Raw genomic sequence first — 22,693 nt, 5'->3', positions numbered from 1 at the left:
AATTCCGCACCTTTTTATCTGCAAGAAGAGAGTGCAAACATTTAATGGATTTAAACTACAGGAAATTCGGAGGTGCATGAGCTGCGGATGTGGGAACACTGGAAACTCTGGAAACTTGAGGGAAGTAAATAACCGCATCCATCAGAAGTGGGTTCTCGTTCTGCTCGCCTTTTTTTGTGTGTGTTTTGTGGATGCATTGAATCATCTTCAGTAAGTAACTTGTAAGTAACGCGGGTTAGTCGGCGAGTGTTCCTTGGCTGGTAGACACACACACGCAATGTGTACAGAGACAGCCCTATGCGCGCGCTGCTCTCCAGGCGATTTTTCGTGCTCAATAACGATAACTGGGAACTCGTTTTGGCTGGTGCAGCTTGAAATTTGAAGCGAACTGATCTGTCGACTGCACAGTGCACCCATCGAACCTCCTTGGAAGCGACGACGCACTCTGAGGTGGCATTCATGCCCTAAGGGGTGGGTTTGTCAATATGTCTAAATCTGCCGTCTCTCTTGTTGCGCTTCCTTTGAGTTGCATGTATTATTGCGTTCTGCGCCCAAGCGCTTCTCTCTTCAACCCTTACAGCTTTGCCGAGGTGCGTCGATCTACCTGCTGTGTACCCTGTGGGCTGCTTTGCGCTGTTCAGGTGTCTGGCTGCGAGTTGCGCCGCTGTCCCGTCGAACAAGTTGGTTGACGACACAGTTCAGTTCGCATTAAGCTCAACAAAGGTGGTGCAGCAAGAAGTGTGCCATGGCAGCATCATTAGTGCTGCGAGCTGCGCCGGTCATTGGAATAATTTGTCGTAAAGGCTTGCTTGCAACGGAACGGAACGGGACGTAGTCGTGATGCCGCTTTCCAGGAAGAAATGCCGACCTCGTATCGTATCACCGGGAAGAGTGGCGCGATATTCAACAGCTTGTGATGGATTCATGAGGTACGCTTGGTGTCGCACAGGCATTTTCTCATTGGGGGGAGAGCTTATGAATGCTTTACATCTAGGCAGAGAAAACAGACCGTTTTATTCCGTGCTGACACGATGTTGCCAACATGGTACTAATAACTCAATAACAACGGAACGCAAACGAGAAGCCCTACTGACTGCACAGCGAGCAGCCGTCTACGAATCAACCTCTTTGGTAGGAGACCTTGACTCTCCCTTCCTTTTTTTTTGTTTTTGTTTTTGCAGTTCACAAAATCAGCTGATCATGTGTCTGGCAGTACATGTTCCGTGCATCCAAGCGGTCATTGCGCCGCTGTTTCTGGCTAGCGCGCTATTCAGTTATTTCGCCCCTCATTTGGTGTGCGCAAAGTGCAGACGTATTTCTACAAGCTGTCGTTGCGTTCCTTCAACACCGCGCCCCCGGCAAGCGGGGAGGCTCGTTGCAGTGCGCCAACGCCACACGGAACCAGCCGCAACCGCGTCGGCACCGTGCTGCTGTGGTGTCAAAGTGGACGCTGCCGCGGACGCCCGCCTCCTTCCAGAGGCTTGCTTTTGCTTTTGCGGCAAACCTAAAGGACAGGCGCAGCGTAATCTTGTGCTAGACCCCGGTTCCACACCCACTTGCGTCACGTTTGCCACGCGCGAAACCGACGCGCGCTCGAAACCGGGCGGTTTCCAGCATTCTGGGTGCCGCTGAGCGGAGGGTAGCCATCGGTCCGTCAGGCGACCAATCAGGTGGGAGAGAGGGGGGGGGGGGGCGCTGCGGAGCAGCACCGCCGCGCGGCGCAGTCGATCTCCGTCCGTCTCCGGAGGCAGTCTCCCGTTTCCAGCGTCCGCGCTCGTCACCATGGCCCGTACCAAGCAAACCGCGCGCAAGAGCACTGGCGGCAAGGCCCCCCGTAAGCAGCTGGCCACAAAGGCTGCTCGCAAGAGTGCGCCAGCTACCGGGGGAGTGAAGAAGCCTCACCGTTACAGGCCTGGCACCGTGGCACTTCGTGAAATTCGCCGATACCAAAAATCGACCGAACTTCTCATCCGCAAGCTGCCCTTCCAGCGCCTGGTGAGAGAAATCGCTCAGGACTTCAAGACCGACCTGCGCTTCCAGAGCTCGGCCGTCATGGCACTTCAGGAGGCCAGCGAGGCATACCTTGTCGGTCTCTTCGAGGACACCAACCTGTGCGCGATCCACGCCAAGCGCGTCACCATCATGCCGAAGGACATCCAGCTGGCGAGGCGCATCCGTGGCGAGCGCGCCTAAAAGCGTATTCGAGGCGCCGCCACAGCAGCAGCAGCAGCAACGCTCCACAACGGTCCTTCTCAGGACCACCCAAACGTTTGCGTTGGCCACGGGCGCACGGTCGAGACGAACACGAGCTCAGGACCCCGGTACCTCTCTCTCTTTTTTTTACTCTGACTGTCTGTTCCTGCGAAATGGGTGAGTGTGTTGAAAGTGATTCCGCACTGCCCTTGTACTGAACTCGCCTGCACTTTTACACCCCGGCGGCTTCCCGCAGGTTAGTTATTTTTTATTTTTTTTTGTGCCGATAACAACTCGCGCGCACCGAATGGGATGCAGTCGAAAAACAAGAAGAAGAAGAAAAATAAGAACTGCTGTCCGCACAAGTAAATGCAGCAGCTCCTTGAAACTACACAGCAGAAAAACAAAAACTGAGCGAATTGGTGCATATTGAAGAATTAAAAAAAAAAAACAAAACGGCGCAGCGACGACGGACAAGCGCTTGTCCATCTTTATTCTGTCTTGTGCCTCGTCGCTGGGCTGTTTATTACTTTTCCTTTAAACGATCCCTTGCGACATGCCAATCATGCCGTTTGGTGATATTCCCAAGCCCAGCCCACTGGAAGGAAACCACGAGACGCGCTTTTCTCGTGTAGTCCATTAATAACATTGCTCTCGGTGCGCTGTACTGGCCTGTAGCGGGCTGAAAAAAAAAAGAAAAAAAAAAGAAAGGACAGCGAACCTGTGTGCGCGGCCGCATGTGGTCGAGTAGTGTCAGTGACGCCCAACGGGCAGTAAACGAAAGCAGCATGAGAGGGACGCAGTGGTCCAGAGCAAAGGGATCGCAGAGCGAGGCCCCGCCGTGGCAGGCACTTGGTTGGTCCTGATAAGGACCGTTAGGTGCGAGCTATCGCTGCGGCGGGCGCGCCTCCATAGACGTGCAGAGGACCGCTCACGCCTTCTTCTCGGTCTTCTTGGGGAGCAGCACGGCCTGGATGTTGGGCAGGACGCCACCCTGGGCAATGGTCACTCCCGAGAGCAGCTTGTTGAGCTCCTCGTCGTTTCGGATGGCCAGTTGCAGGTGGCGAGGAATGATTCTCGTCTTCTTGTTATCGCGAGCAGCATTACCCGCCAACTCGAGCACCTCGGCAGCCAGGTATTCCAGGACGGCGGCCAGGTAGACCGGGGCGCCGGCTCCGACGCGCTCCGCGTAGTTGCCCTTGCGCAGGAGACGGTGGATTCGGCCAACGGGGAACTGGAGTCCCGCGCGGCTGGAGCGGGTCTTGCTCTTGCCCTTGGCTTTGCCTCCTTTGCCGCGGCCGGACATGGTGACTGTTGTTGTAGTACGCTCGAGAAGCAGGAGAATCAGCGACGACCACTGCGTGCGAGCACGTTGGATAGAAACGAAACGAATACCGCGCTCTCTCCCCGCGCCGCGAGCCCGACGCGGATTGGGGCGGAGCTATCGCTGCGTCGACCAATCGCGCGGCGGCCTGGCTCGGGTCGCTTGAACACCACCGTGCCAGTATAAAAGCGCCGCGCGCCCCTTGGCGCGCGTTCTTTCGACACCGTCCGTGTTGCCGAGCGTCGACGTCGCTGTCAACATGCCGCCTCAGCCCTCTGGGAAGGCCGTGAAGAAGGCCGGAAAGGCTCAGAAGAATGTGCGCGCTACGGACAAGAAGAAGAAGAAGCGCCGCAGGAAGGAGAGCTTCTCCATCTACATTTATAAGGTGCTGAAGCAGGTGCATCCAGACACTGGAGTTTCCAGCAAGGCCATGTCCATCATGAACAGCTTCGTGAACGACATCTTCGAGCGCATCGCGGCCGAGTCTTCCCGCCTGGCCCACTACAACAAGCGCTCGACCATCACCAGCCGGGAGATCCAGACCGCGGTGCGTCTTCTGCTGCCTGGCGAACTGGCCAAGCACGCCGTGTCTGAAGGCACCAAGGCTGTCACCAAGTACACCAGCTCCAAGTAGGGTGGCACATTGCGCCTGCTGCCGGCCCTCACCTCAACGGCTCTTATCAGAGCCAACCAAAGTGTTTGCATTGGCGAGCCTGCCTGCAGGCAGCGATGCACCGGTCCTGTTTTTCCTCTCTATGAGCGTGATGTGTGTATAATATTTATTTATTTATTTCTTATTCCCCTCGCGTGGCAGCCTGAAGTGGTTTTAAATACCAAGGCATCTCTCGTTTTGACTGCTGTGCACGTGAATAGGTTCCCTCTATAGGGCCCCACCAGCTGTTTGTTGTGCGGCAGTCGCGTATTCTTTCAGCGCTGCGGTGTGGCCGTCTTGTTACTGCGTTTTATTTCTTGCTTGAGTTCAGCTCTGTTTCCCATAACGCGTGGGCTTAAAGTGGCCTACAGTACACTTTAGCTGCAGGGGGGAAAGAAAAAAAAAAGAAAGGAAGAAAGCCTTAGAAATGCTATTCGGTTCAGACGCGTTCACAACACACTACTGAGTCCTGAAATGTATGCACAGTGCAATGGGTTGACTGAACTTGCGCAAAACCCCTTGCGGACGTTGGGGAGTCGACCGCGAGTGATTTTTTCGGCAACGTCTGTTGCATAGGGATCCTGAAATAGGTGACAAAAATAAAATTTGTAACGAAGCCCAGCAGTAAACTGTGAGGTGGCCCAAGGTGCTAAATTCCTTGTCGGCTTCAGCGCCATGCAAACCTCCAGCAGGTGGTGAATGTTTGTTGTGTTTAAAGGCAGAAAGAAAAAAAAAAAAAGCCAGCCGCGGCGTTTGAGTTTAATGGGACGGAGGTAGAAAGTGTAGCGATAAGCGTATTAACAGCCCTGTGCGGGGCGCGCAACTTCCTCTACTTCTCTGCGGGCATCATAGCTATAGGAAATGAGCGCAGACAGAAACGAAGCTCCGCGCTCGACCACACTGCAACGTGTGGACGCGCGAGGAAGACAAGTTGCATGCGCTTAATGTTCCTGCAAGCGGCACGACAGAAGTTCGGGTGCCTTTCTTTTCGCCCTACAGTTTGCGCTCGTGCCGAATTGTGTATTGAATAATATCTGTGTGGCAGATACACAATTTTTTTTTTCGTTCTTCTGTTGTTGGGCGCGCACGACAGGCGTGCAAATATTTACTATGTGCTCGCGGTTGCACGGGTGTCATGCGTCCCTTACGTTTCGCTAATAGTAACAAAGTCGTGTGCAGTGCACTCGCTCATGGGCTCCATAAAACGTTCGGGCTACGCATGGGAAGGAGCAGTTATTTGCCACCTTTTTACGTTGCTAGTGCATGCAGAGACCTGAGCTCAGTCAGGTAGGTGTGTGTGTGTGTGTGCATATTTCGCTGCCTGTGGTGGCTTTTTTTTTTAATTCCGCGAGAAGATAAGCCAAAATGAAAGCTTCGAGAGATTACAGCCAAGAAGGAGAAGCAGGAGCCGAGTAGCGCTCGTCGGTACCACAGCCGGGGAATGGTCGGAAAACGGAAAGGGGCGCTCGAACTGCTCGTAGTCGGTGCAGCGAACTGAAATTAGCCAGAGAAATGGTCCGAAACGTGTTCTACACGTATGCCGAATTTGGAAATCCTGCATGCATTACTTTCCGAGATACAAGCGTTTGAATTTTGCCCGCCGGGCAAACTGGTCGCTTTTCAGCATCCTAGCGACCGGTAGAGGAGGGGAGTACACAGCGAAGCGCCGTCGCGCGCGCTCCCATGGTGGCCTCTTGAATCCTGGCGCGCAAGCGAACGGAAGAGTTAACTCGCGAAAAAGAGATGAGGAAGGGCGGCACGCGATTCGACTGCCATTAATGTGTTTTAATGAGGCGCGCGATTTCGCAGTTTGAACTTGTAATGTGACAGGCTCGGGCTGTGTTCGTCGTTGCAGCGCACTCTGCGGTGCGTCTGGTTGTCCAAAGGGCTGGAAACACCGTGCTGCGAGATGAAAGAAACAAAAGCAGCGAGCGCCTGTTTGTTTCCAACGCGCGCACACGCAGCAAAAAAAAGGAAATACGAAAACAAAGCAGGATTCTCCAACATTCATTTTCCATCCTCTTGACCGAGCTGCAAATGCAGATCGGATTACTACCAGCGTTATACAGCCACAGTGGTCATCGCGTTACTGCACTCCTGTGGCCCCTCTAAGGCGCGCGGTTCTTTTTTTTTTTAGTTTGTTGTTGTTGTTGCGTCAGCATCGCACATGAGGCCGAATGTTTCTTTTTTTTTTCTTGTGCTCAGTCGCTCTGCCCGCGAGGAGTTTGCCCATGGTCGTAGTTGCGCGAGAGTCCTGCGAAAGGGCTCAGTGATGCTAGCGAGGCGCCGCTCGCGAAGACGGACCCTGATTGGTCGAGGCGCCAGCCAATGGCGGTCGTCGCTGCGCTCCGCGACCGAACGCCCCGCGGCTCGCTGCCTGCATTCTCTGTTTTGCATCGGAGCCGAGCGGTCGCGCTTTTCTGCATCGTGATGTCTGGTCGTGGCAAAGGCGGCAAGGGGCTCGGAAAAGGAGGCGCGAAGCGTCATCGCAAGGTGTTGCGGGACAACATCCAGGGCATCACCAAGCCTGCCATCCGTCGTCTGGCGCGCCGAGGCGGTGTCAAGCGCATCTCGGGCCTGATCTACGAGGAGACCCGCGGCGTTTTGAAAGTGTTCCTCGAGAACGTGATCCGGGACGCCGTCACGTACACGGAGCACGCAAAACGCAAGACTGTCACCGCGATGGATGTCGTCTACGCGCTCAAGCGTCAGGGCCGCACCTTGTACGGCTTCGGGGGCTAGGCCGGCCACGCTGGTAGTCGCCGCGTCAGGAAGAAGGGACCCTGTGCGGCGTGCACCCTCTACTCCAGCTCCGTGTCGTCGTCAAACAGCCCTTTTTAGGGCTACCCAAATGCTGGATTGGCAGCTGTTGGTTGCGAACCAGAGCTCCGGTTCTCGTTTGTTCCTCTCTCTCTGTCTCTATGGGTTTTTTTTTTTCTTTGCCTACTTGTTGTCGCCTGCGGAAGCGAGCGGATTATGCCACAACAGCAAGCTGCAGCGGTCTCAGGTGAGCAGTTGATTGCGCCGTGCCTCACTGTCTGCAGCCATAGTAGTAGCCATCTGAGGGAGCATCGTTTTTGGCAGGGCGGCCGCCGTGTGTGGCTTTCGCACGTGTGTGTGCGCGACATTTTTCGCTTCAGCTTCGCGGCCATAAGTTTACAACCTACCTTTCGCCATGAATCAATCGTGTGTGCGTGCTGCGAACGGGTCTGGTGAAAAGAGGCATTATGCTTTCTTTCGAAACGAACCCCTGTACACATTTCCTTGTTTATGTGCGCGCGGCCTCTCATAATCGCAGGCGAAGCGATTTATTTACATTCGTCGGCGGTTCGTTTCGCAGCCACAGACAGGCAGGTAAACACGCCTGGCGAATGCAAACAACGTCTTGTGCATGAAATTCAGCTACCAAACACCTGGGGAGCATAACTGCGATGATGCGGACAAAATAGCGGCATAGCTAGCTGCACGGCTTCTTGTAAACAATTACATCACGCGGTGAGGGAACCAGCCAGCCTCGAAATTGCTTGCGTGAATTCAAACGCATCGCAGCTCATTACGGGCATATGTGTTTTGTTGTTGCGCCAACCAATGCAGCAAATATAAATACTTTTGCGGCATTGCGAAATAAAGTTGCTGTTGTTGTTGTGCCCAGTGTGTGTCGTCAGTTGTTCCTCGAATTTTTGATGCCCGACGACGCTGAAATTGCATGCGTGGTGTGTACATACGGTTCCTACAAAGTCAGTGTCGCGGAAAACGTTTGCGCGATCCACAGAAAATGAGTGTATTGATTGACGCGAGTCACTTTCCTCTTTTGAATAAGGGCAGTGTGTTCAAGCAAGGTGTGCTGTCAGGTGCGTGAAAGGCGTCTCGGATGTGTTAGCATTTAGAGTGGATGGCGAAGAGAGCCTGGGAGAGGCACAGCGACGTCGCGCTAGCTCACTGCTTGCCTTTTGAGCGAGTCTGGCCGTCCGTCCGTAGGACGGTTTCCCTCTGCAGCCGGTGACTTCCGAGGTGCGTTTTTTTTTGAAGCAACCAGTGCAGCTTTCAGCTCAACTGCTATTTGGGGCGGCTGTGAACTTGTGTGCCCCAACTGCGGCGTCCAGACAGGCGTCTATAGCGCGCTGCCTGCGTTTTGGAGTGCATGAAAAGGATGAAAGTAGAGGCGGGAGCCGCACCGTTGCCTCCAAGATTCCGGGCGCTGGTCTCGGAGGCGTAGGTACTTGCGCAAGCTGGAGGAAGGTGGCGCCGCGGCCGCGCGAAGCGTCGGCGATTAAGTTGCGTGCACCGCGCTGCTGGAAGGTATGCATTCCCTTGGGGAGGAAGCAGCTCCCGGCTTGCGTACACTTTGATTTCCCCTTAAATGGCGTTTTGAGTCTCAGGCGCTTTAATTTCGGGTCGCACGTACGGCGACTGAAGCGTTTGGATAAATTTTTCAGTCTTGTTTGCTGCACGTAATTGAGGAAATTGCGAGTGCGCCCTGCTCAGTCTGGTTTAGTTGTGGCTTTTCATTCCGTTTGGCTTGCTTTTTGTTGCCCTACTGGCTGGCGCCGTTTTGCTAGTGCGGGAGTTTGGAGGGGCATTGCATTATTCAAGAAAGAGAACAGAAGATAGGGACGAGATGTTAGTAGGGACGGGGCGCACTACTATCCAAAGAATGTTTTGTTGTAACTATGCGTAGCTGCCGCTATTCGTTAGCCTAATCACAAATGATCAGACTTGATCCAGTCGTTGAAACTTAACTCGTTGAATTTATTTTACGCGTTAAATACAAGAATCAAATGCAAGCAACTACACATCTCTCGGAACGCCCGAGCAGTCAGCGAAGCTAGCTGCTCGTCGTTCGGCGTCCGGAGTACAACAAAAGTTTTGGTGCCGAAACCCGTTCACTTCGAGTTGTAGCCAGTGGCAAGAAACTATGTGTTGTTAACAGTGTTGGGCGGCGTCGCGCAGTGCCATTCTCCGGGGTTCTGGAAGAAAAAGAAAAATGCAAGGGACGAACGAAATAAAATGTTTTTCCTCATTACACTGCCCGGTGACCTAAATAAAATCCATGGATGGGCTTCTGTTCGCTTATAAAGCGACCGCAGGAAATGCACCTCAATCACGGAGGGGTGGGGGTGCCTTCAATGCGTGCTCTACTGTTTTTGCTAACTTTGGCCACCTGTTACTGGAAGAATACTGCCTGGAGATGCATGGGAAATGTTAGGCATGATGCACGCTTTCCACGCAGTGTTCGCGGCTCTTTCCTTCCGTGCAATCGTACGTCATGGTATGTGTCTCGCTATGGTTTGCCAACTTTGCGCAGGGCAAACTGTTTTCTCAATTCCGCACCTTTTTATCTGCAAGAAGAGAGTGCAAACATTTAATGGATTTAAACTACAGGAAATTCGGAGGTGCATGAGCTGCGGATGTGGGAACACTGGAAACTCTGGAAACTTGAGGGAAGTAAATAACCGCATCCATCAGAAGTGGGTTCTCGTTCTGCTCGCCTTTTTTTGTGTGTGTTTTGTGGATGCATTGAATCATCTTCAGTAAGTAACTTGTAAGTAACGCGGGTTAGTCGGCGAGTGTTCCTTGGCTGGTAGACACACACACGCAATGTGTACAGAGACAGCCCTATGCGCGCGCTGCTCTCCAGGCGATTTTTCGTGCTCAATAACGATAACTGGGAACTCGTTTTGGCTGGTGCAGCTTGAAATTTGAAGCGAACTGATCTGTCGACTGCACAGTGCACCCATCGAACCTCCTTGGAAGCGACGACGCACTCTGAGGTGGCATTCATGCCCTAAGGGGTGGGTTTGTCAATATGTCTAAATCTGCCGTCTCTCTTGTTGCGCTTCCTTTGAGTTGCATGTATTATTGCGTTCTGCGCCCAAGCGCTTCTCTCTTCAACCCTTACAGCTTTGCCGAGGTGCGTCGATCTACCTGCTGTGTACCCTGTGGGCTGCTTTGCGCTGTTCAGGTGTCTGGCTGCGAGTTGCGCCGCTGTCCCGTCGAACAAGTTGGTTGACGACACAGTTCAGTTCGCATTAAGCTCAACAAAGGTGGTGCAGCAAGAAGTGTGCCATGGCAGCATCATTAGTGCTGCGAGCTGCGCCGGTCATTGGAATAATTTGTCGTAAAGGCTTGCTTGCAACGGAACGGAACGGGACGTAGTCGTGATGCCGCTTTCCAGGAAGAAATGCCGACCTCGTATCGTATCACCGGGAAGAGTGGCGCGATATTCAACAGCTTGTGATGGATTCATGAGGTACGCTTGGTGTCGCACAGGCATTTTCTCATTGGGGGGAGAGCTTATGAATGCTTTACATCTAGGCAGAGAAAACAGACCGTTTTATTCCGTGCTGACACGATGTTGCCAACATGGTACTAATAACTCAATAACAACGGAACGCAAACGAGAAGCCCTACTGACTGCACAGCGAGCAGCCGTCTACGAATCAACCTCTTTGGTAGGAGACCTTGACTCTCCCTTCCTTTTTTTTTGTTTTTGTTTTTGCAGTTCACAAAATCAGCTGATCATGTGTCTGGCAGTACATGTTCCGTGCATCCAAGCGGTCATTGCGCCGCTGTTTCTGGCTAGCGCGCTATTCAGTTATTTCGCCCCTCATTTGGTGTGCGCAAAGTGCAGACGTATTTCTACAAGCTGTCGTTGCGTTCCTTCAACACCGCGCCCCCGGCAAGCGGGGAGGCTCGTTGCAGTGCGCCAACGCCACACGGAACCAGCCGCAACCGCGTCGGCACCGTGCTGCTGTGGTGTCAAAGTGGACGCTGCCGCGGACGCCCGCCTCCTTCCAGAGGCTTGCTTTTGCTTTTGCGGCAAACCTAAAGGACAGGCGCAGCGTAATCTTGTGCTAGACCCCGGTTCCACACCCACTTGCGTCACGTTTGCCACGCGCGAAACCGACGCGCGCTCGAAAGTAGTAGTAGTAGTAAGTGATTATTTATTATGCATTTGATATGGAAGATAAAAGAATATTTGCTGCCCCGGCATCTGCTATCGCGACAGGAAGCACCTGAGCTGGGGCAGCGAAATAAAGGATAGCAGGCAGAGCGTAGAAGTGAAAGAAAAGTGGTGAGGGGACAGTAGAAAGGACAGGGGGAGGGGTACACTTTCAATCAGTCTATTTACATATCTACAAGGAATAAAATATACAAATGTACAACACGCACGCGCGTGGAGCTCGAAGCGACCACTGCTCCGTCACACGCGCACGATAACTAGATTAAATATACATATATACAGGTCGCACGCGCGTGTTGATCTGGGCGATCGTTGGTCCGTCACGCGCGCACGACACATAGCACAAAACAGCTGGAGTGGGGGCGTCCAGCTGTTGACCGTCCAAGGTAGCGCGCGTGGAATGTTCACGTCACTGCACACAACTACCTGGCGGAGAACAGACGGGACGTCAAGCCCGCCTGTTCGAGGAAAACACAGAGGCTCACCAAAGTTCGCTCGCGAGTGCGCGCATTGCCTTGCGGCCACAATAACATTGCGAGGGAGTCTGGTAGTATGCCCAGCGCCCGGTAGGCCGCAAGCATGTCGCGACGGGCGTCTATGAGCGCGGTGCAGCGAAGTAGCAAGTGTTCGAGTGTTTCGTCACAACCACACCCGACACACGCTGCACTCGTCGCGAACCCGTGGCGCGCACGTCGTTCCCCGTTCCACACGCATCCAATTCGCAGTCGAAGGATCATTGCGCGCTGCGCCCGCGTGAGCGAGCGACAGCCGGTGACGAGGTGAATGCGCTCACCTTCTGCGATGCGGGGATCGGGGTGCTGCCGTTGGAGATGAGTCTGAATGACCGCACGCACGTCCTCCAGCACAAGAGGTAGGTTGCTGGAAGGGAGCTGGTGTGCGGCGGTCGCGAGATCGTCAGCGTCCTCGTTGCCGGCGATTCCACAGTGGCCGGGCACCCACTGAACGCGCACAACACATCCAAGCTGTGCCAGTTGCGCAAGGCACGCTCGGATTGCGCGCACTAACGGGGTACCACGGCCGATGTTCTGCAGCCGGCTGAGGGCGGCGCGGGAGTCGCACAAAACAGCACACTTGGGCGGCGGAGGGACGATGGTGAGCACGAGTTCCAACCCGAGCTGGAGTCCCACCAGTTCCGCCGTGGTGGAAGAACCCAAATAGTTTGTGTGCTGTTGGCTGTGCAGTCGCAGGGCGGGGATGGTGGCGGCCGCTGCGAGCGAGCAGCTGTCACGAACCACTGAGCCGTCTGTAAACACGAGGAGATGGTCCTGTAATTCCTCGTGCAGGACGGCCCTGGTTAGCTGCTGCACAGCACAGAGGGGTGTGCTCCGCTTTCCCGCGATGCCGACGATTTCTCGCTGTATCTCCGTGGCAGCCGGCCAGGGCACACAGGTGTCGTAAGGGGGCGAGCCGCTGGTGAGGGTCTCGTACTCGAGCAACGCCGCACCCATGCGTGAACGAGGGCGCGTGCGAAATCGTTGCAGCAGCGAGCCGCCGTCTGGTGCGCGGTGGAGCCGGTCGATGTGATTGAGAGCCCTGCGCGCGGCCTGGAGCTGAAGTGGCCACGCTCCTGCCTCGGCTAGCGTTGCGGCGCACTGTGAAGTGCGCGGTACACCGAGGCACACGCGCAGGGACTTCCTGTGTTGGAGCTCCAGTTTCGACCAACATGGCTTGCGCACCGAGACGAGCGGCAAAGCATACAGCATCGCCCCCAAGGCTGCGGCGTTGTACAGACGCAGCGCGGCTTGTTGCGAGATGCCCTGGCCTCGAGCGGTGAGCTTGTGAACGGCGGCGGTGATCCTCTTCATCTGCAAACAGGCCTTGGTCGCCGCGGGGCGGAAAGAAAGGCGCTGGTCGATGTCCAAGCCGAGGTACCGCACCGTTTTCCGCCAAAGAATGGGAGTCCCGTCCAGTGACAGTGGCGTTGGGCGCGCACGCGAGCGTGAAACGCAGGCCATGGCTACCGATTTGCTCGCACTCAGCGACAGACCGAGACCGCGTAAGCAGGCGTCGATTGCGGTCAGGGCCCCCTGAAGGCATCCCCGCACGCGGAGCGCCTCGCCCGGTGGTCCCAGGCACCACAGAGCAATGTCATCTGCATATATGGACATGTGCACGCGATGTCGGGCGCCCGTGGGAAGGGAACCCGGCACCACCGACATGGCCACATTAAACAGGAATGGTGACAAAACAGAGCCCTGCGGCACGCCCAGATCCACCGGACGAGGCTCAGAGAGTTTCCCCCCCACTCTCACGCGCATGGTACGACCGCTCAGGAAGCCGCGAACATATCGCAAAAGACGTCCGCACACGCCGGCCGCTTCAAGCAACGCTAGAATCGGTGCGCGGTGAACGTTGTCAAATGCTCCCGAGACGTCCAGTAGCAGCAGCAGCGCTACCTGGCCTGCCACTCTGGCGTGCTCGAGGGCAGTGACAACGTCCGAGATGGAATCAGCCGTGCACCGCATTCCGCGGAAACCCGTCTGCCGCTCGTCAAACAAATCGGCCGCCGCGGCCCGCTCGTTCAGACGCTGCAATGCCATGTGCTCCATGAGCTTACCAGCCGCCGATGTTAGAGCCACTGGACGATATCCACTCAGCTCCGTGGGTGGGCGACCTGGCTTTCGGATGGGACAGACGACCGCAGTGCGCCAATCCTCCGGGAGTTCCCCGCGTTCCCACACCAAGTTGATCTGCTGCAGGAGGACCTCTCGTTGCTTCGCATCCAGGTTGCGTAACATCTGATAAGTCACCCCGTCCGGCCCGGGCGCCGAGCGACGGCGGCATCGCGCGAGCGCATTGTTCAGTTCCGCCGCGCTGAAAGGCGCGTCACAGGGGCCATCTGAGGTGACGGGGAAGAGGCTGGCATCGCTTCCGGGGCTCTCAGGTGGGTCTGAGCTCGCGTCGTTCGTGAGGCTGGGCGGCGCGAAGCGATCGGCGAACCTCTCTGCCAGCTGTTCATAGCTAAGGCCGCTTGAGATGGCAAGCGCGGCCAAAGGCTGAGGGTTCACCTGTTGCTTCGTAATTCGTCGCAGCATGTCGAATAGCCTCCGCGAGCTGGTGTCTTCCTCCATCCTTTGGCATAGCGAAGCCCACTGCCGTCGGTACAATTTGTGAGAGTGGCGCCGCGCCACTGCGTCCAGGCGGTTGTAAACGGTCCAATCGGCCGCTCGGTCGGTTCGTCGCGCCCTGTTTTCTGCGCGGTCGCGTTTCTCGCGCAGACCGAGCAGCTTGATATCTGGTGTGGGTTGTCCTGCCCGCACCTCTGCTCGTCTGGTGGCTGCTAGGGCGCTCCGAACCAGACTCGAGAAGAAGTCGGCTCCAGTGACGGCCGCTTCATCGACCGCCTGCCTGAACGCGCTCCAGTTGACGATGGAGTAGCTTCTTTTGGCGCGGGCCTCCGTAGCAGTGGGCTCAATTAGGATGGAGTAATGATCTGAGCCCCAGAGTGATGGTGATCGATGCCATGTCGCCTCTATCCCTCTGGATGCGAAGGCAACGTCGATGCAGGAGCCGGGTGTTCCGCGTCGTCGAAAGGTGGGCTCGCCGGTGTTCAGGGGAGTGAGTCCCAGCTGCGTTGCTGCGTCGTGCAGGTCGTCTCCTCGCGCGGAATGTCGCACACTGCCCCACGCACTGTGATGAGCGTTAAAATCACCGCAGATGATCTGACGCGGGGCACAGCACGAGGAAACCGAACGAAAACACAGCGCGTTCCACGCGACAGCTGGGCGCACATACACAGAAGCCACCGACGTGTCAACACCACCGACGCGCACTGTCACCACCACGCACTCCTGGGCATCGGTTGTCGCCGCCGCCGAACCGACGAGAGTATGCAAAACGTCACTGCGCACGTAAATCGCGCACCGCGATTTCCCGGGGCGATGGGCACGGTCACAACACGGCACTGCAGCACAGGTGGGTTCCTCGCACGTTGTTGGTGAGTGATAGCCAATATATCCAGGCAGTCGCATCTGCGGCTCCCCTTCTTGGAGACGAATGTACGTCTCTTGCAGCGCGATAACCTCCGGAGCATCCTCCGCGATGCGAACTCGCAACTCAGGGTACCGCGCTGCAAGAGAGCGCACATTCCACTGCAGGATGGATGGGATACGGGGGGGAGCCCGGCGACTAGCCATGATGCTGGCCTATCCGTGCGGGGGCACCTGCAGCTTCTAAGCAGGCCCGTTGTCCATCGCTGCCCTCGGGAAACAGGGCGCTTATCGCGCGCAGCGCGTGCTGTAGCTGTAGAATCAGCTGGTCCCGTGAATCAGCTGGCGCGCGCGGCGCAGCGCGCTGCGGGGCCAGCGTGCTGCGCCTCTCCTCCTCCGAGCCGGTTGCCGTCTGCTGGCTTAGTTGGCGGCGCGGCCGCTGGCTGGACCGGTGGCGCTGCTGCTGCTGCTCGCCCCGGACGACTGCCTGCGCGTACGAGAGAGGGCGCGGCGCGCGCTGCTCCCTCTTCTGCTGCTGCTGCTGCTGTGCGGCTCGCGGGGCTGTCTCAGCTTGCACCACGGCCCGAACCGCCCGCCTGGAGAGGGGCGCCTCTGATGTGGCCATCAAGGTGGCCACATGGCGTTCACGCTGCCAGTGCGGGCACGCAGGGTCCGTGGCCGCGTGAGCTCCGCCGCAGTTAATGCACCGAGGCTTCTTGGTGGTGCAAGCCCCGGTCTCGTGCGGGCCGCCACAGCGTGTGCAGCGTGAGGGAGCCCGGCAGGCCCCGGTTGCGTGCGCCAGGCTCGCGCACTTCGCGCACTGCAGGGGCCGCGGGCGGCAGGGCCGGACAGCAAGGCGGCGTCTGTAAATAGATACAAATGCCGGTGGCGTCGGCGCCGCGAATCTGATGGTGAGCGTGCCACCAGACAGCGACGCCGACGTCATCGGCACTGATGATTCAGACGCCGCGAGCAGCTCCTCCGCCGTCTTCCTCTCGTCCACGCCAAACACGAGGCCCGCGCACTGGTTTCGAGGGGAGGGTTCTCGAGCGTGGACCTGGACGCCCCTGATGACCGTGGTGGCTAGCAGGGCCTGGAAGGCGTCCCTGCTCCCCGCGTCCACGGCCACCACATTGCGGCGGGTATTGACCCGGACCGCCAGGACGCCAGGTCGGGGCCCGATCTCCTCTGCCAGCTCCCAGCCCTGGTGCTTGGTGAAGGCAGCCCCTCGGTCAGCTGGCCGGAACAGCACCGTGCCCACCAGGCTCGCAGGCAGCTCCACAGCAGCCGCGGCTCGAGCCAGGGCCGCCCTGCGTCGTCTCTGAGCCTTGGTGGTCTGCATTCGCCACGGGATCAGGTCCCGCTGCTGAGAGGCCACGAGTTGAGACGAGCAGGGAGGCGGCGCGTGCTCGCTGCTAGCAGACGAAATCTGGCCAGCTGACGATGCGGGCCCCGCTGGTGGCGCCGCCGCCGCAGCGCGCCATCCGGTTCCGGTGACAGCTGGCTGGGAGAGAGGGACCTGCGAGGGGGAAAGCGCCGCCGCGGGAGGGGAATCTCGCGCGTGGGCCGCTCGACGCTCGGTGTCAACGGCCGCTTCCACGTGGTCCGGGGCATTCGTGGTATGCGTGCGCTTGGCCGTGCCTTCCAGGCTTGCATCAGCAGCGCCTTGCACGCCATCCACGCTGCGTCGTGGTGGGGGAGACGGCGATCGGACCCGCTTCCTGTGCGAGCTCTCGTCCATCGCCTCGGACGCCAGGTCTGCGGGTCCTCTCGCGGTGCCTGCCACGAGGTCCTGGGCGCTCGTCGCGGTAGCAGCCAGGTCGGCGGCCTCCTGATGAGGTGCGTGCGCGCTATCGCGAGCACGTGGTGGCTGTGGCCACACTCTCGGTTGCAGCGGCTTCCAAGCGGTCGAGGCAGCAGCCTGAGATGATGAAAGCTGCACCTCTTTCTTAGCGCGCTCCACCGCGATCAGTAACTCTTGTAGGGCACTTATAGTGCATGGCCTGGCGTTAAGGCTATACGATCGCGGTGGTGCCACATGCTCGGAATTACGCTGCGACCTACTCGCATGAGGCACGCGAGGGGGCTCCATGCCTTGATGCCCCTAAGCGCCGTGCGGCGCCGGCAGCGCGGCTAATGCTATAATTAATAGCGGGGGCTCTATTAGGGCATCAGGAGTGATGACCACGTGGTGAAATAGCTGAGCTAGCGCGGAGCGACACCGCAAACAACCGCTCGCTACGCGCGCCTCCAGGGATCCGCTCGAAACCGGGCGGTTTCCAGCATTCTGGGTGCCGCTGAGCGGAGGGTAGCCATCGGTCCGTCAGGCGACCAATCAGGTGGGAGAGAGGGGGGGGGGGCGCTGCGGAGCAGCACCGCCGCGCGGCGCAGTCGATCTCCGTCCGTCTCCGGAGGCAGTCTCCCGTTTCCAGCGTCCGCGCTCGTCACCATGGCCCGTACCAAGCAAACCGCGCGCAAGAGCACTGGCGGCAAGGCCCCCCGTAAGCAGCTGGCCACAAAGGCTGCTCGCAAGAGTGCGCCAGCTACCGGGGGAGTGAAGAAGCCTCACCGTTACAGGCCTGGCACCGTGGCACTTCGTGAAATTCGCCGATACCAAAAATCGACCGAACTTCTCATCCGCAAGCTGCCCTTCCAGCGCCTGGTGAGAGAAATCGCTCAGGACTTCAAGACCGACCTGCGCTTCCAGAGCTCGGCCGTCATGGCACTTCAGGAGGCCAGCGAGGCATACCTTGTCGGTCTCTTCGAGGACACCAACCTGTGCGCGATCCACGCCAAGCGCGTCACCATCATGCCGAAGGACATCCAGCTGGCGAGGCGCATCCGTGGCGAGCGCGCCTAAAAGCGTATTCGAGGCGCCGCCACAGCAGCAGCAGCAGCAACGCTCCACAACGGTCCTTCTCAGGACCACCCAAACGTTTGCGTTGGCCACGGGCGCACGGTCGAGACGAACACGAGCTCAGGACCCCGGTACCTCTCTCTCTTTTTTTTACTCTGACTGTCTGTTCCTGCGAAATGGGTGAGTGTGTTGAAAGTGATTCCGCACTGCCCTTGTACTGAACTCGCCTGCACTTTTACACCCCGGCGGCTTCCCGCAGGTTAGTTATTTTTTATTTTTTTTTGTGCCGATAACAACTCGCGCGCACCGAATGGGATGCAGTCGAAAAACAAGAAGAAGAAGAAAAATAAGAACTGCTGTCCGCACAAGTAAATGCAGCAGCTCCTTGAAACTACACAGCAGAAAAACAAAAACTGAGCGAATTGGTGCATATTGAAGAATTAAAAAAAAAAAACAAAACGGCGCAGCGACGACGGACAAGCGCTTGTCCATCTTTATTCTGTCTTGTGCCTCGTCGCTGGGCTGTTTATTACTTTTCCTTTAAACGATCCCTTGCGACATGCCAATCATGCCGTTTGGTGATATTCCCAAGCCCAGCCCACTGGAAGGAAACCACGAGACGCGCTTTTCTCGTGTAGTCCATTAATAACATTGCTCTCGGTGCGCTGTACTGGCCTGTAGCGGGCTGAAAAAAAAAGAAAAAAAAAAGAAAGGACAGCGAACCTGTGTGCGCGGCCGCATGTGGTCGAGTAGTGTCAGTGACGCCCAACGGGCAGTAAACGAAAGCAGCATGAGAGGGACGCAGTGGTCCAGAGCAAAGGGATCGCAGAGCGAGGCCCCGCCGTGGCAGGCACTTGGTTGGTCCTGATAAGGACCGTTAGGTGCGAGCTATCGCTGCGGCGGGCGCGCCTCCATAGACGTGCAGAGGACCGCTCACGCCTTCTTCTCGGTCTTCTTGGGGAGCAGCACGGCCTGGATGTTGGGCAGGACGCCACCCTGGGCAATGGTCACTCCCGAGAGCAGCTTGTTGAGCTCCTCGTCGTTTCGGATGGCCAGTTGCAGGTGGCGAGGAATGATTCTCGTCTTCTTGTTATCGCGAGCAGCATTACCCGCCAACTCGAGCACCTCGGCAGCCAGGTATTCCAGGACGGCGGCCAGGTAGACCGGGGCGCCGGCTCCGACGCGCTCCGCGTAGTTGCCCTTGCGCAGGAGACGGTGGATTCGGCCAACGGGGAACTGGAGTCCCGCGCGGCTGGAGCGGGTCTTGCTCTTGCCCTTGGCTTTGCCTCCTTTGCCGCGGCCGGACATGGTGACTGTTGTTGTAGTACGCTCGAGAAGCAGGAGAATCAGCGACGACCACTGCGTGCGAGCACGTTGGATAGAAACGAAACGAATACCGCGCTCTCTCCCCGCGCCGCGAGCCCGACGCGGATTGGGGCGGAGCTATCGCTGCGTCGACCAATCGCGCGGCGGCCTGGCTCGGGTCGCTTGAACACCACCGTGCCAGTATAAAAGCGCCGCGCGCCCCTTGGCGCGCGTTCTTTCGACACCGTCCGTGTTGCCGAGCGTCGACGTCGCTGTCAACATGCCGCCTCAGCCCTCTGGGAAGGCCGTGAAGAAGGCCGGAAAGGCTCAGAAGAATGTGCGCGCTACGGACAAGAAGAAGAAGAAGCGCCGCAGGAAGGAGAGCTTCTCCATCTACATTTATAAGGTGCTGAAGCAGGTGCATCCAGACACTGGAGTTTCCAGCAAGGCCATGTCCATCATGAACAGCTTCGTGAACGACATCTTCGAGCGCATCGCGGCCGAGTCTTCCCGCCTGGCCCACTACAACAAGCGCTCGACCATCACCAGCCGGGAGATCCAGACCGCGGTGCGTCTTCTGCTGCCTGGCGAACTGGCCAAGCACGCCGTGTCTGAAGGCACCAAGGCTGTCACCAAGTACACCAGCTCCAAGTAGGGTGGCACATTGCGCCTGCTGCCGGCCCTCACCTCAACGGCTCTTATCAGAGCCAACCAAAGTGTTTGCATTGGCGAGCCTGCCTGCAGGCAGCGATGCACCGGTCCTGTTTTTCCTCTCTATGAGCGTGATGTGTGTATAATATTTATTTATTTATTTCTTATTCCCCTCGCGTGGCAGCCTGAAGTGGTTTTAAATACCAAGGCATCTCTCGTTTTGACTGCTGTGCACGTGAATAGGTTCCCTCTATAGGGCCCCACCAGCTGTTTGTTGTGCGGCAGTCGCGTATTCTTTCAGCGCTGCGGTGTGGCCGTCTTGTTACTGCGTTTTATTTCTTGCTTGAGTTCAGCTCTGTTTCCCATAACGCGTGGGCTTAAAGTGGCCTACAGTACACTTTAGCTGCAGGGGGGAAAGAAAAAAAAAAGAAAGGAAGAAAGCCTTAGAAATGCTATTCGGTTCAGACGCGTTCACAACACACTACTGAGTCCTGAAATGTATGCACAGTGCAATGGGTTGACTGAACTTGCGCAAAACCCCTTGCGGACGTTGGGGAGTCGACCGCGAGTGATTTTTTCGGCAACGTCTGTTGCATAGGGATCCTGAAATAGGTGACAAAAATAAAATTTGTAACGAAGCCCAGCAGTAAACTGTGAGGTGGCCCAAGGTGCTAAATTCCTTGTCGGCTTCAGCGCCATGCAAACCTCCAGCAGGTGGTGAATGTTTGTTGTGTTTAAAGGCAGAAAGAAAAAAAAAAAAGCCAGCCGCGGCGTTTGAGTTTAATGGGACGGAGGTAGAAAGTGTAGCGATAAGCGTATTAACAGCCCTGTGCGGGGCGCGCAACTTCCTCTACTTCTCTGCGGGCATCATAGCTATAGGAAATGAGCGCAGACAGAAACGAAGCTCCGCGCTCGACCACACTGCAACGTGTGGACGCGCGAGGAAGACAAGTTGCATGCGCTTAATGTTCCTGCAAGCGGCACGACAGAAGTTCGGGTGCCTTTCTTTTCGCCCTACAGTTTGCGCTCGTGCCGAATTGTGTATTGAATAATATCTGTGTGGCAGATACACAATTTTTTTTTTCGTTCTTCTGTTGTTGGGCGCGCACGACAGGCGTGCAAATATTTACTATGTGCTCGCGGTTGCACGGGTGTCATGCGTCCCTTACGTTTCGCTAATAGTAACAAAGTCGTGTGCAGTGCACTCGCTCATGGGCTCCATAAAACGTTCGGGCTACGCATGGGAAGGAGCAGTTATTTGCCACCTTTTTACGTTGCTAGTGCATGCAGAGACCTGAGCTCAGTCAGGTAGGTGTGTGTGTGTGTGTGCATATTTCGCTGCCTGTGGTGGCTTTTTTTTTTAATTCCGCGAGAAGATAAGCCAAAATGAAAGCTTCGAGAGATTACAGCCAAGAAGGAGAAGCAGGAGCCGAGTAGCGCTCGTCGGTACCACAGCCGGGGAATGGTCGGAAAACGGAAAGGGGCGCTCGAACTGCTCGTAGTCGGTGCAGCGAACTGAAATTAGCCAGATAAATGGTCCGAAACGTGTTCTACACGTATGCCGAATTTGGAAATCCTGCATGCATTACTTTCCGAGATACAAGCGTTTGAATTTTGCCCGCCGGGCAAACTGGTCGCTTTTCAGCATCCTAGCGACCGGTAGAGGAGGGGAGTACACAGCGAAGCGCCGTCGCGCGCGCTCCCATGGTGGCCTCTTGAATCCTGGCGCGCAAGCGAACGGAAGAGTTAACTCGCGAAAAAGAGATGAGGAAGGGCGGCACGCGATTCGACTGCCATTAATGTGTTTTAATGAGGCGCGCGATTTCGCAGTTTGAACTTGTAATGTGACAGGCTCGGGCTGTGTTCGTCGTTGCAGCGCACTCTGCGGTGCGTCTGGTTGTCCAAAGGGCTGGAAACACCGTGCTGCGAGATGAAAGAAACAAAAGCAGCGAGCGCCTGTTTGTTTCCAACGCGCGCACACGCAGCAAAAAAAAGGAAATACGAAAACAAAGCAGGATTCTCCAACATTCATTTTCCATCCTCTTGACCGAGCTGCAAATGCAGATCGGATTACTACCAGCGTTATACAGCCACAGTGGTCATCGCGTTACTGCACTCCTGTGGCCCCTCTAAGGCGCGCGGTTCTTTTTTTTTTTAGTTTGTTGTTGTTGTTGCGTCAGCATCGCACATGAGGCCGAATGTTTCTTTTTTTTTTCTTGTGCTCAGTCGCTCTGCCCGCGAGGAGTTTGCCCATGGTCGTAGTTGCGCGAGAGTCCTGCGAAAGGGCTCAGTGATGCTAGCGAGGCGCCGCTCGCGAAGACGGACCCTGATTGGTCGAGGCGCCAGCCAATGGCGGTCGTCGCTGCGCTCCGCGACCGAACGCCCCGCGGCTCGCTGCCTGCATTCTCTGTTTTGCATCGGAGCCGAGCGGTCGCGCTTTTCTGCATCGTGATGTCTGGTCGTGGCAAAGGCGGCAAGGGGCTCGGAAAAGGAGGCGCGAAGCGTCATCGCAAGGTGTTGCGGGACAACATCCAGGGCATCACCAAGCCTGCCATCCGTCGTCTGGCGCGCCGAGGCGGTGTCAAGCGCATCTCGGGCCTGATCTACGAGGAGACCCGCGGCGTTTTGAAAGTGTTCCTCGAGAACGTGATCCGGGACGCCGTCACGTACACGGAGCACGCAAAACGCAAGACTGTCACCGCGATGGATGTCGTCTACGCGCTCAAGCGTCAGGGCCGCACCTTGTACGGCTTCGGGGGCTAGGCCGGCCACGCTGGTAGTCGCCGCGTCAGGAAGA

At 56.8% G+C, this 22,693-nt stretch overlaps 10 protein-coding genes across 10 annotated transcripts; 6 read left to right on the top strand and 4 right to left on the bottom strand.

The window, feature by feature from the left end:
• The first annotated feature begins 1,782 nt into the window (after positions 1-1,782).
• LOC149337972 (histone H3) lies at positions 1,783-2,193 on the top strand. The gene has a single exon (XM_089550197.1). It carries the CDS (start codon positions 1,783-1,785, stop codon positions 2,191-2,193), a length of 411 nt encoding a protein of 136 aa, XP_089406323.1.
• Positions 2,194-3,124: 931 nt separating this feature from the next.
• Positions 3,125-3,499, bottom strand: LOC149337971 (histone H2A-like). The gene has a single exon (XM_089550196.1). The coding sequence runs from the start codon at positions 3,497-3,499 to the stop codon at positions 3,125-3,127; it is 375 nt and encodes a 124-aa protein (XP_089406322.1).
• A 277-nt stretch (positions 3,500-3,776) lies between these two features.
• On the top strand, positions 3,777-4,151 carry LOC149337970 (histone H2B-like). Its single transcript, XM_089550195.1, has one exon. The coding sequence runs from the start codon at positions 3,777-3,779 to the stop codon at positions 4,149-4,151; it is 375 nt and encodes a 124-aa protein (XP_089406321.1).
• Positions 4,152-6,599: 2,448 nt separating this feature from the next.
• Positions 6,600-6,911, top strand: LOC149337969 (histone H4). Its single transcript, XM_089550194.1, has one exon. The coding sequence runs from the start codon at positions 6,600-6,602 to the stop codon at positions 6,909-6,911; it is 312 nt and encodes a 103-aa protein (XP_089406320.1).
• Positions 6,912-11,121: 4,210 nt separating this feature from the next.
• Positions 11,122-14,825, bottom strand: LOC149337968 (uncharacterized). The gene has a single exon (XM_089550193.1). It carries the CDS (start codon positions 14,223-14,225, stop codon positions 11,556-11,558), a length of 2,670 nt encoding a protein of 889 aa, XP_089406319.1. The 5' UTR covers positions 14,226-14,825; the 3' UTR covers positions 11,122-11,555.
• A 46-nt stretch (positions 14,826-14,871) lies between these two features.
• LOC149337967 (uncharacterized) lies at positions 14,872-16,877 on the bottom strand. Its single transcript, XM_089550192.1, has one exon. It carries the CDS (start codon positions 16,822-16,824, stop codon positions 15,283-15,285), a length of 1,542 nt encoding a protein of 513 aa, XP_089406318.1. The 5' UTR covers positions 16,825-16,877; the 3' UTR covers positions 14,872-15,282.
• A 655-nt stretch (positions 16,878-17,532) lies between these two features.
• Positions 17,533-17,943, top strand: LOC149337966 (histone H3). Its single transcript, XM_089550191.1, has one exon. The coding sequence runs from the start codon at positions 17,533-17,535 to the stop codon at positions 17,941-17,943; it is 411 nt and encodes a 136-aa protein (XP_089406317.1).
• A 930-nt stretch (positions 17,944-18,873) lies between these two features.
• On the bottom strand, positions 18,874-19,248 carry LOC149337965 (histone H2A-like). The gene has a single exon (XM_089550190.1). It carries the CDS (start codon positions 19,246-19,248, stop codon positions 18,874-18,876), a length of 375 nt encoding a protein of 124 aa, XP_089406316.1.
• Positions 19,249-19,525: 277 nt separating this feature from the next.
• On the top strand, positions 19,526-19,900 carry LOC149337964 (histone H2B-like). The gene has a single exon (XM_089550188.1). It carries the CDS (start codon positions 19,526-19,528, stop codon positions 19,898-19,900), a length of 375 nt encoding a protein of 124 aa, XP_089406314.1.
• A 2,447-nt stretch (positions 19,901-22,347) lies between these two features.
• On the top strand, positions 22,348-22,659 carry LOC149337963 (histone H4). The gene has a single exon (XM_089550187.1). The coding sequence runs from the start codon at positions 22,348-22,350 to the stop codon at positions 22,657-22,659; it is 312 nt and encodes a 103-aa protein (XP_089406313.1).
• Positions 22,660-22,693: the final 34 nt, after the last annotated feature.

Source organism: Amblyomma mixtum, chromosome 6 (assembly GCF_055824585.1).
Source record: "Amblyomma mixtum isolate Tamu chromosome 6, ASM5582458v1, whole genome shotgun sequence".
Lineage (NCBI taxonomy): Eukaryota > Metazoa > Arthropoda > Arachnida > Ixodida > Ixodidae > Amblyomma > Amblyomma mixtum.
Note: the sequence above shows the minus strand (reverse complement) of the source record. Positions and strands in the feature narration are given on the sequence as shown.

What these genes read in the sequence shown, in the direction of transcription:
- LOC149337972 (XM_089550197.1), top strand. Translation starts at nt 1,783, where the DNA reads ATGGCCCGTACCAAGCAAACCGCGCGCAAGAGCACTGGCGGCAAGGCC.
- LOC149337971 (XM_089550196.1), bottom strand. Translation starts at nt 3,499, where the DNA reads ATGTCCGGCCGCGGCAAAGGAGGCAAAGCCAAGGGCAAGAGCAAGACC.
- LOC149337970 (XM_089550195.1), top strand. Translation starts at nt 3,777, where the DNA reads ATGCCGCCTCAGCCCTCTGGGAAGGCCGTGAAGAAGGCCGGAAAGGCT.
- LOC149337969 (XM_089550194.1), top strand. Translation starts at nt 6,600, where the DNA reads ATGTCTGGTCGTGGCAAAGGCGGCAAGGGGCTCGGAAAAGGAGGCGCG.
- LOC149337968 (XM_089550193.1), bottom strand. Translation starts at nt 14,225, where the DNA reads ATGGAGGAAGACACCAGCTCGCGGAGGCTATTCGACATGCTGCGACGA.
- LOC149337967 (XM_089550192.1), bottom strand. Translation starts at nt 16,824, where the DNA reads ATGGACGAGAGCTCGCACAGGAAGCGGGTCCGATCGCCGTCTCCCCCA.
- LOC149337966 (XM_089550191.1), top strand. Translation starts at nt 17,533, where the DNA reads ATGGCCCGTACCAAGCAAACCGCGCGCAAGAGCACTGGCGGCAAGGCC.
- LOC149337965 (XM_089550190.1), bottom strand. Translation starts at nt 19,248, where the DNA reads ATGTCCGGCCGCGGCAAAGGAGGCAAAGCCAAGGGCAAGAGCAAGACC.
- LOC149337964 (XM_089550188.1), top strand. Translation starts at nt 19,526, where the DNA reads ATGCCGCCTCAGCCCTCTGGGAAGGCCGTGAAGAAGGCCGGAAAGGCT.
- LOC149337963 (XM_089550187.1), top strand. Translation starts at nt 22,348, where the DNA reads ATGTCTGGTCGTGGCAAAGGCGGCAAGGGGCTCGGAAAAGGAGGCGCG.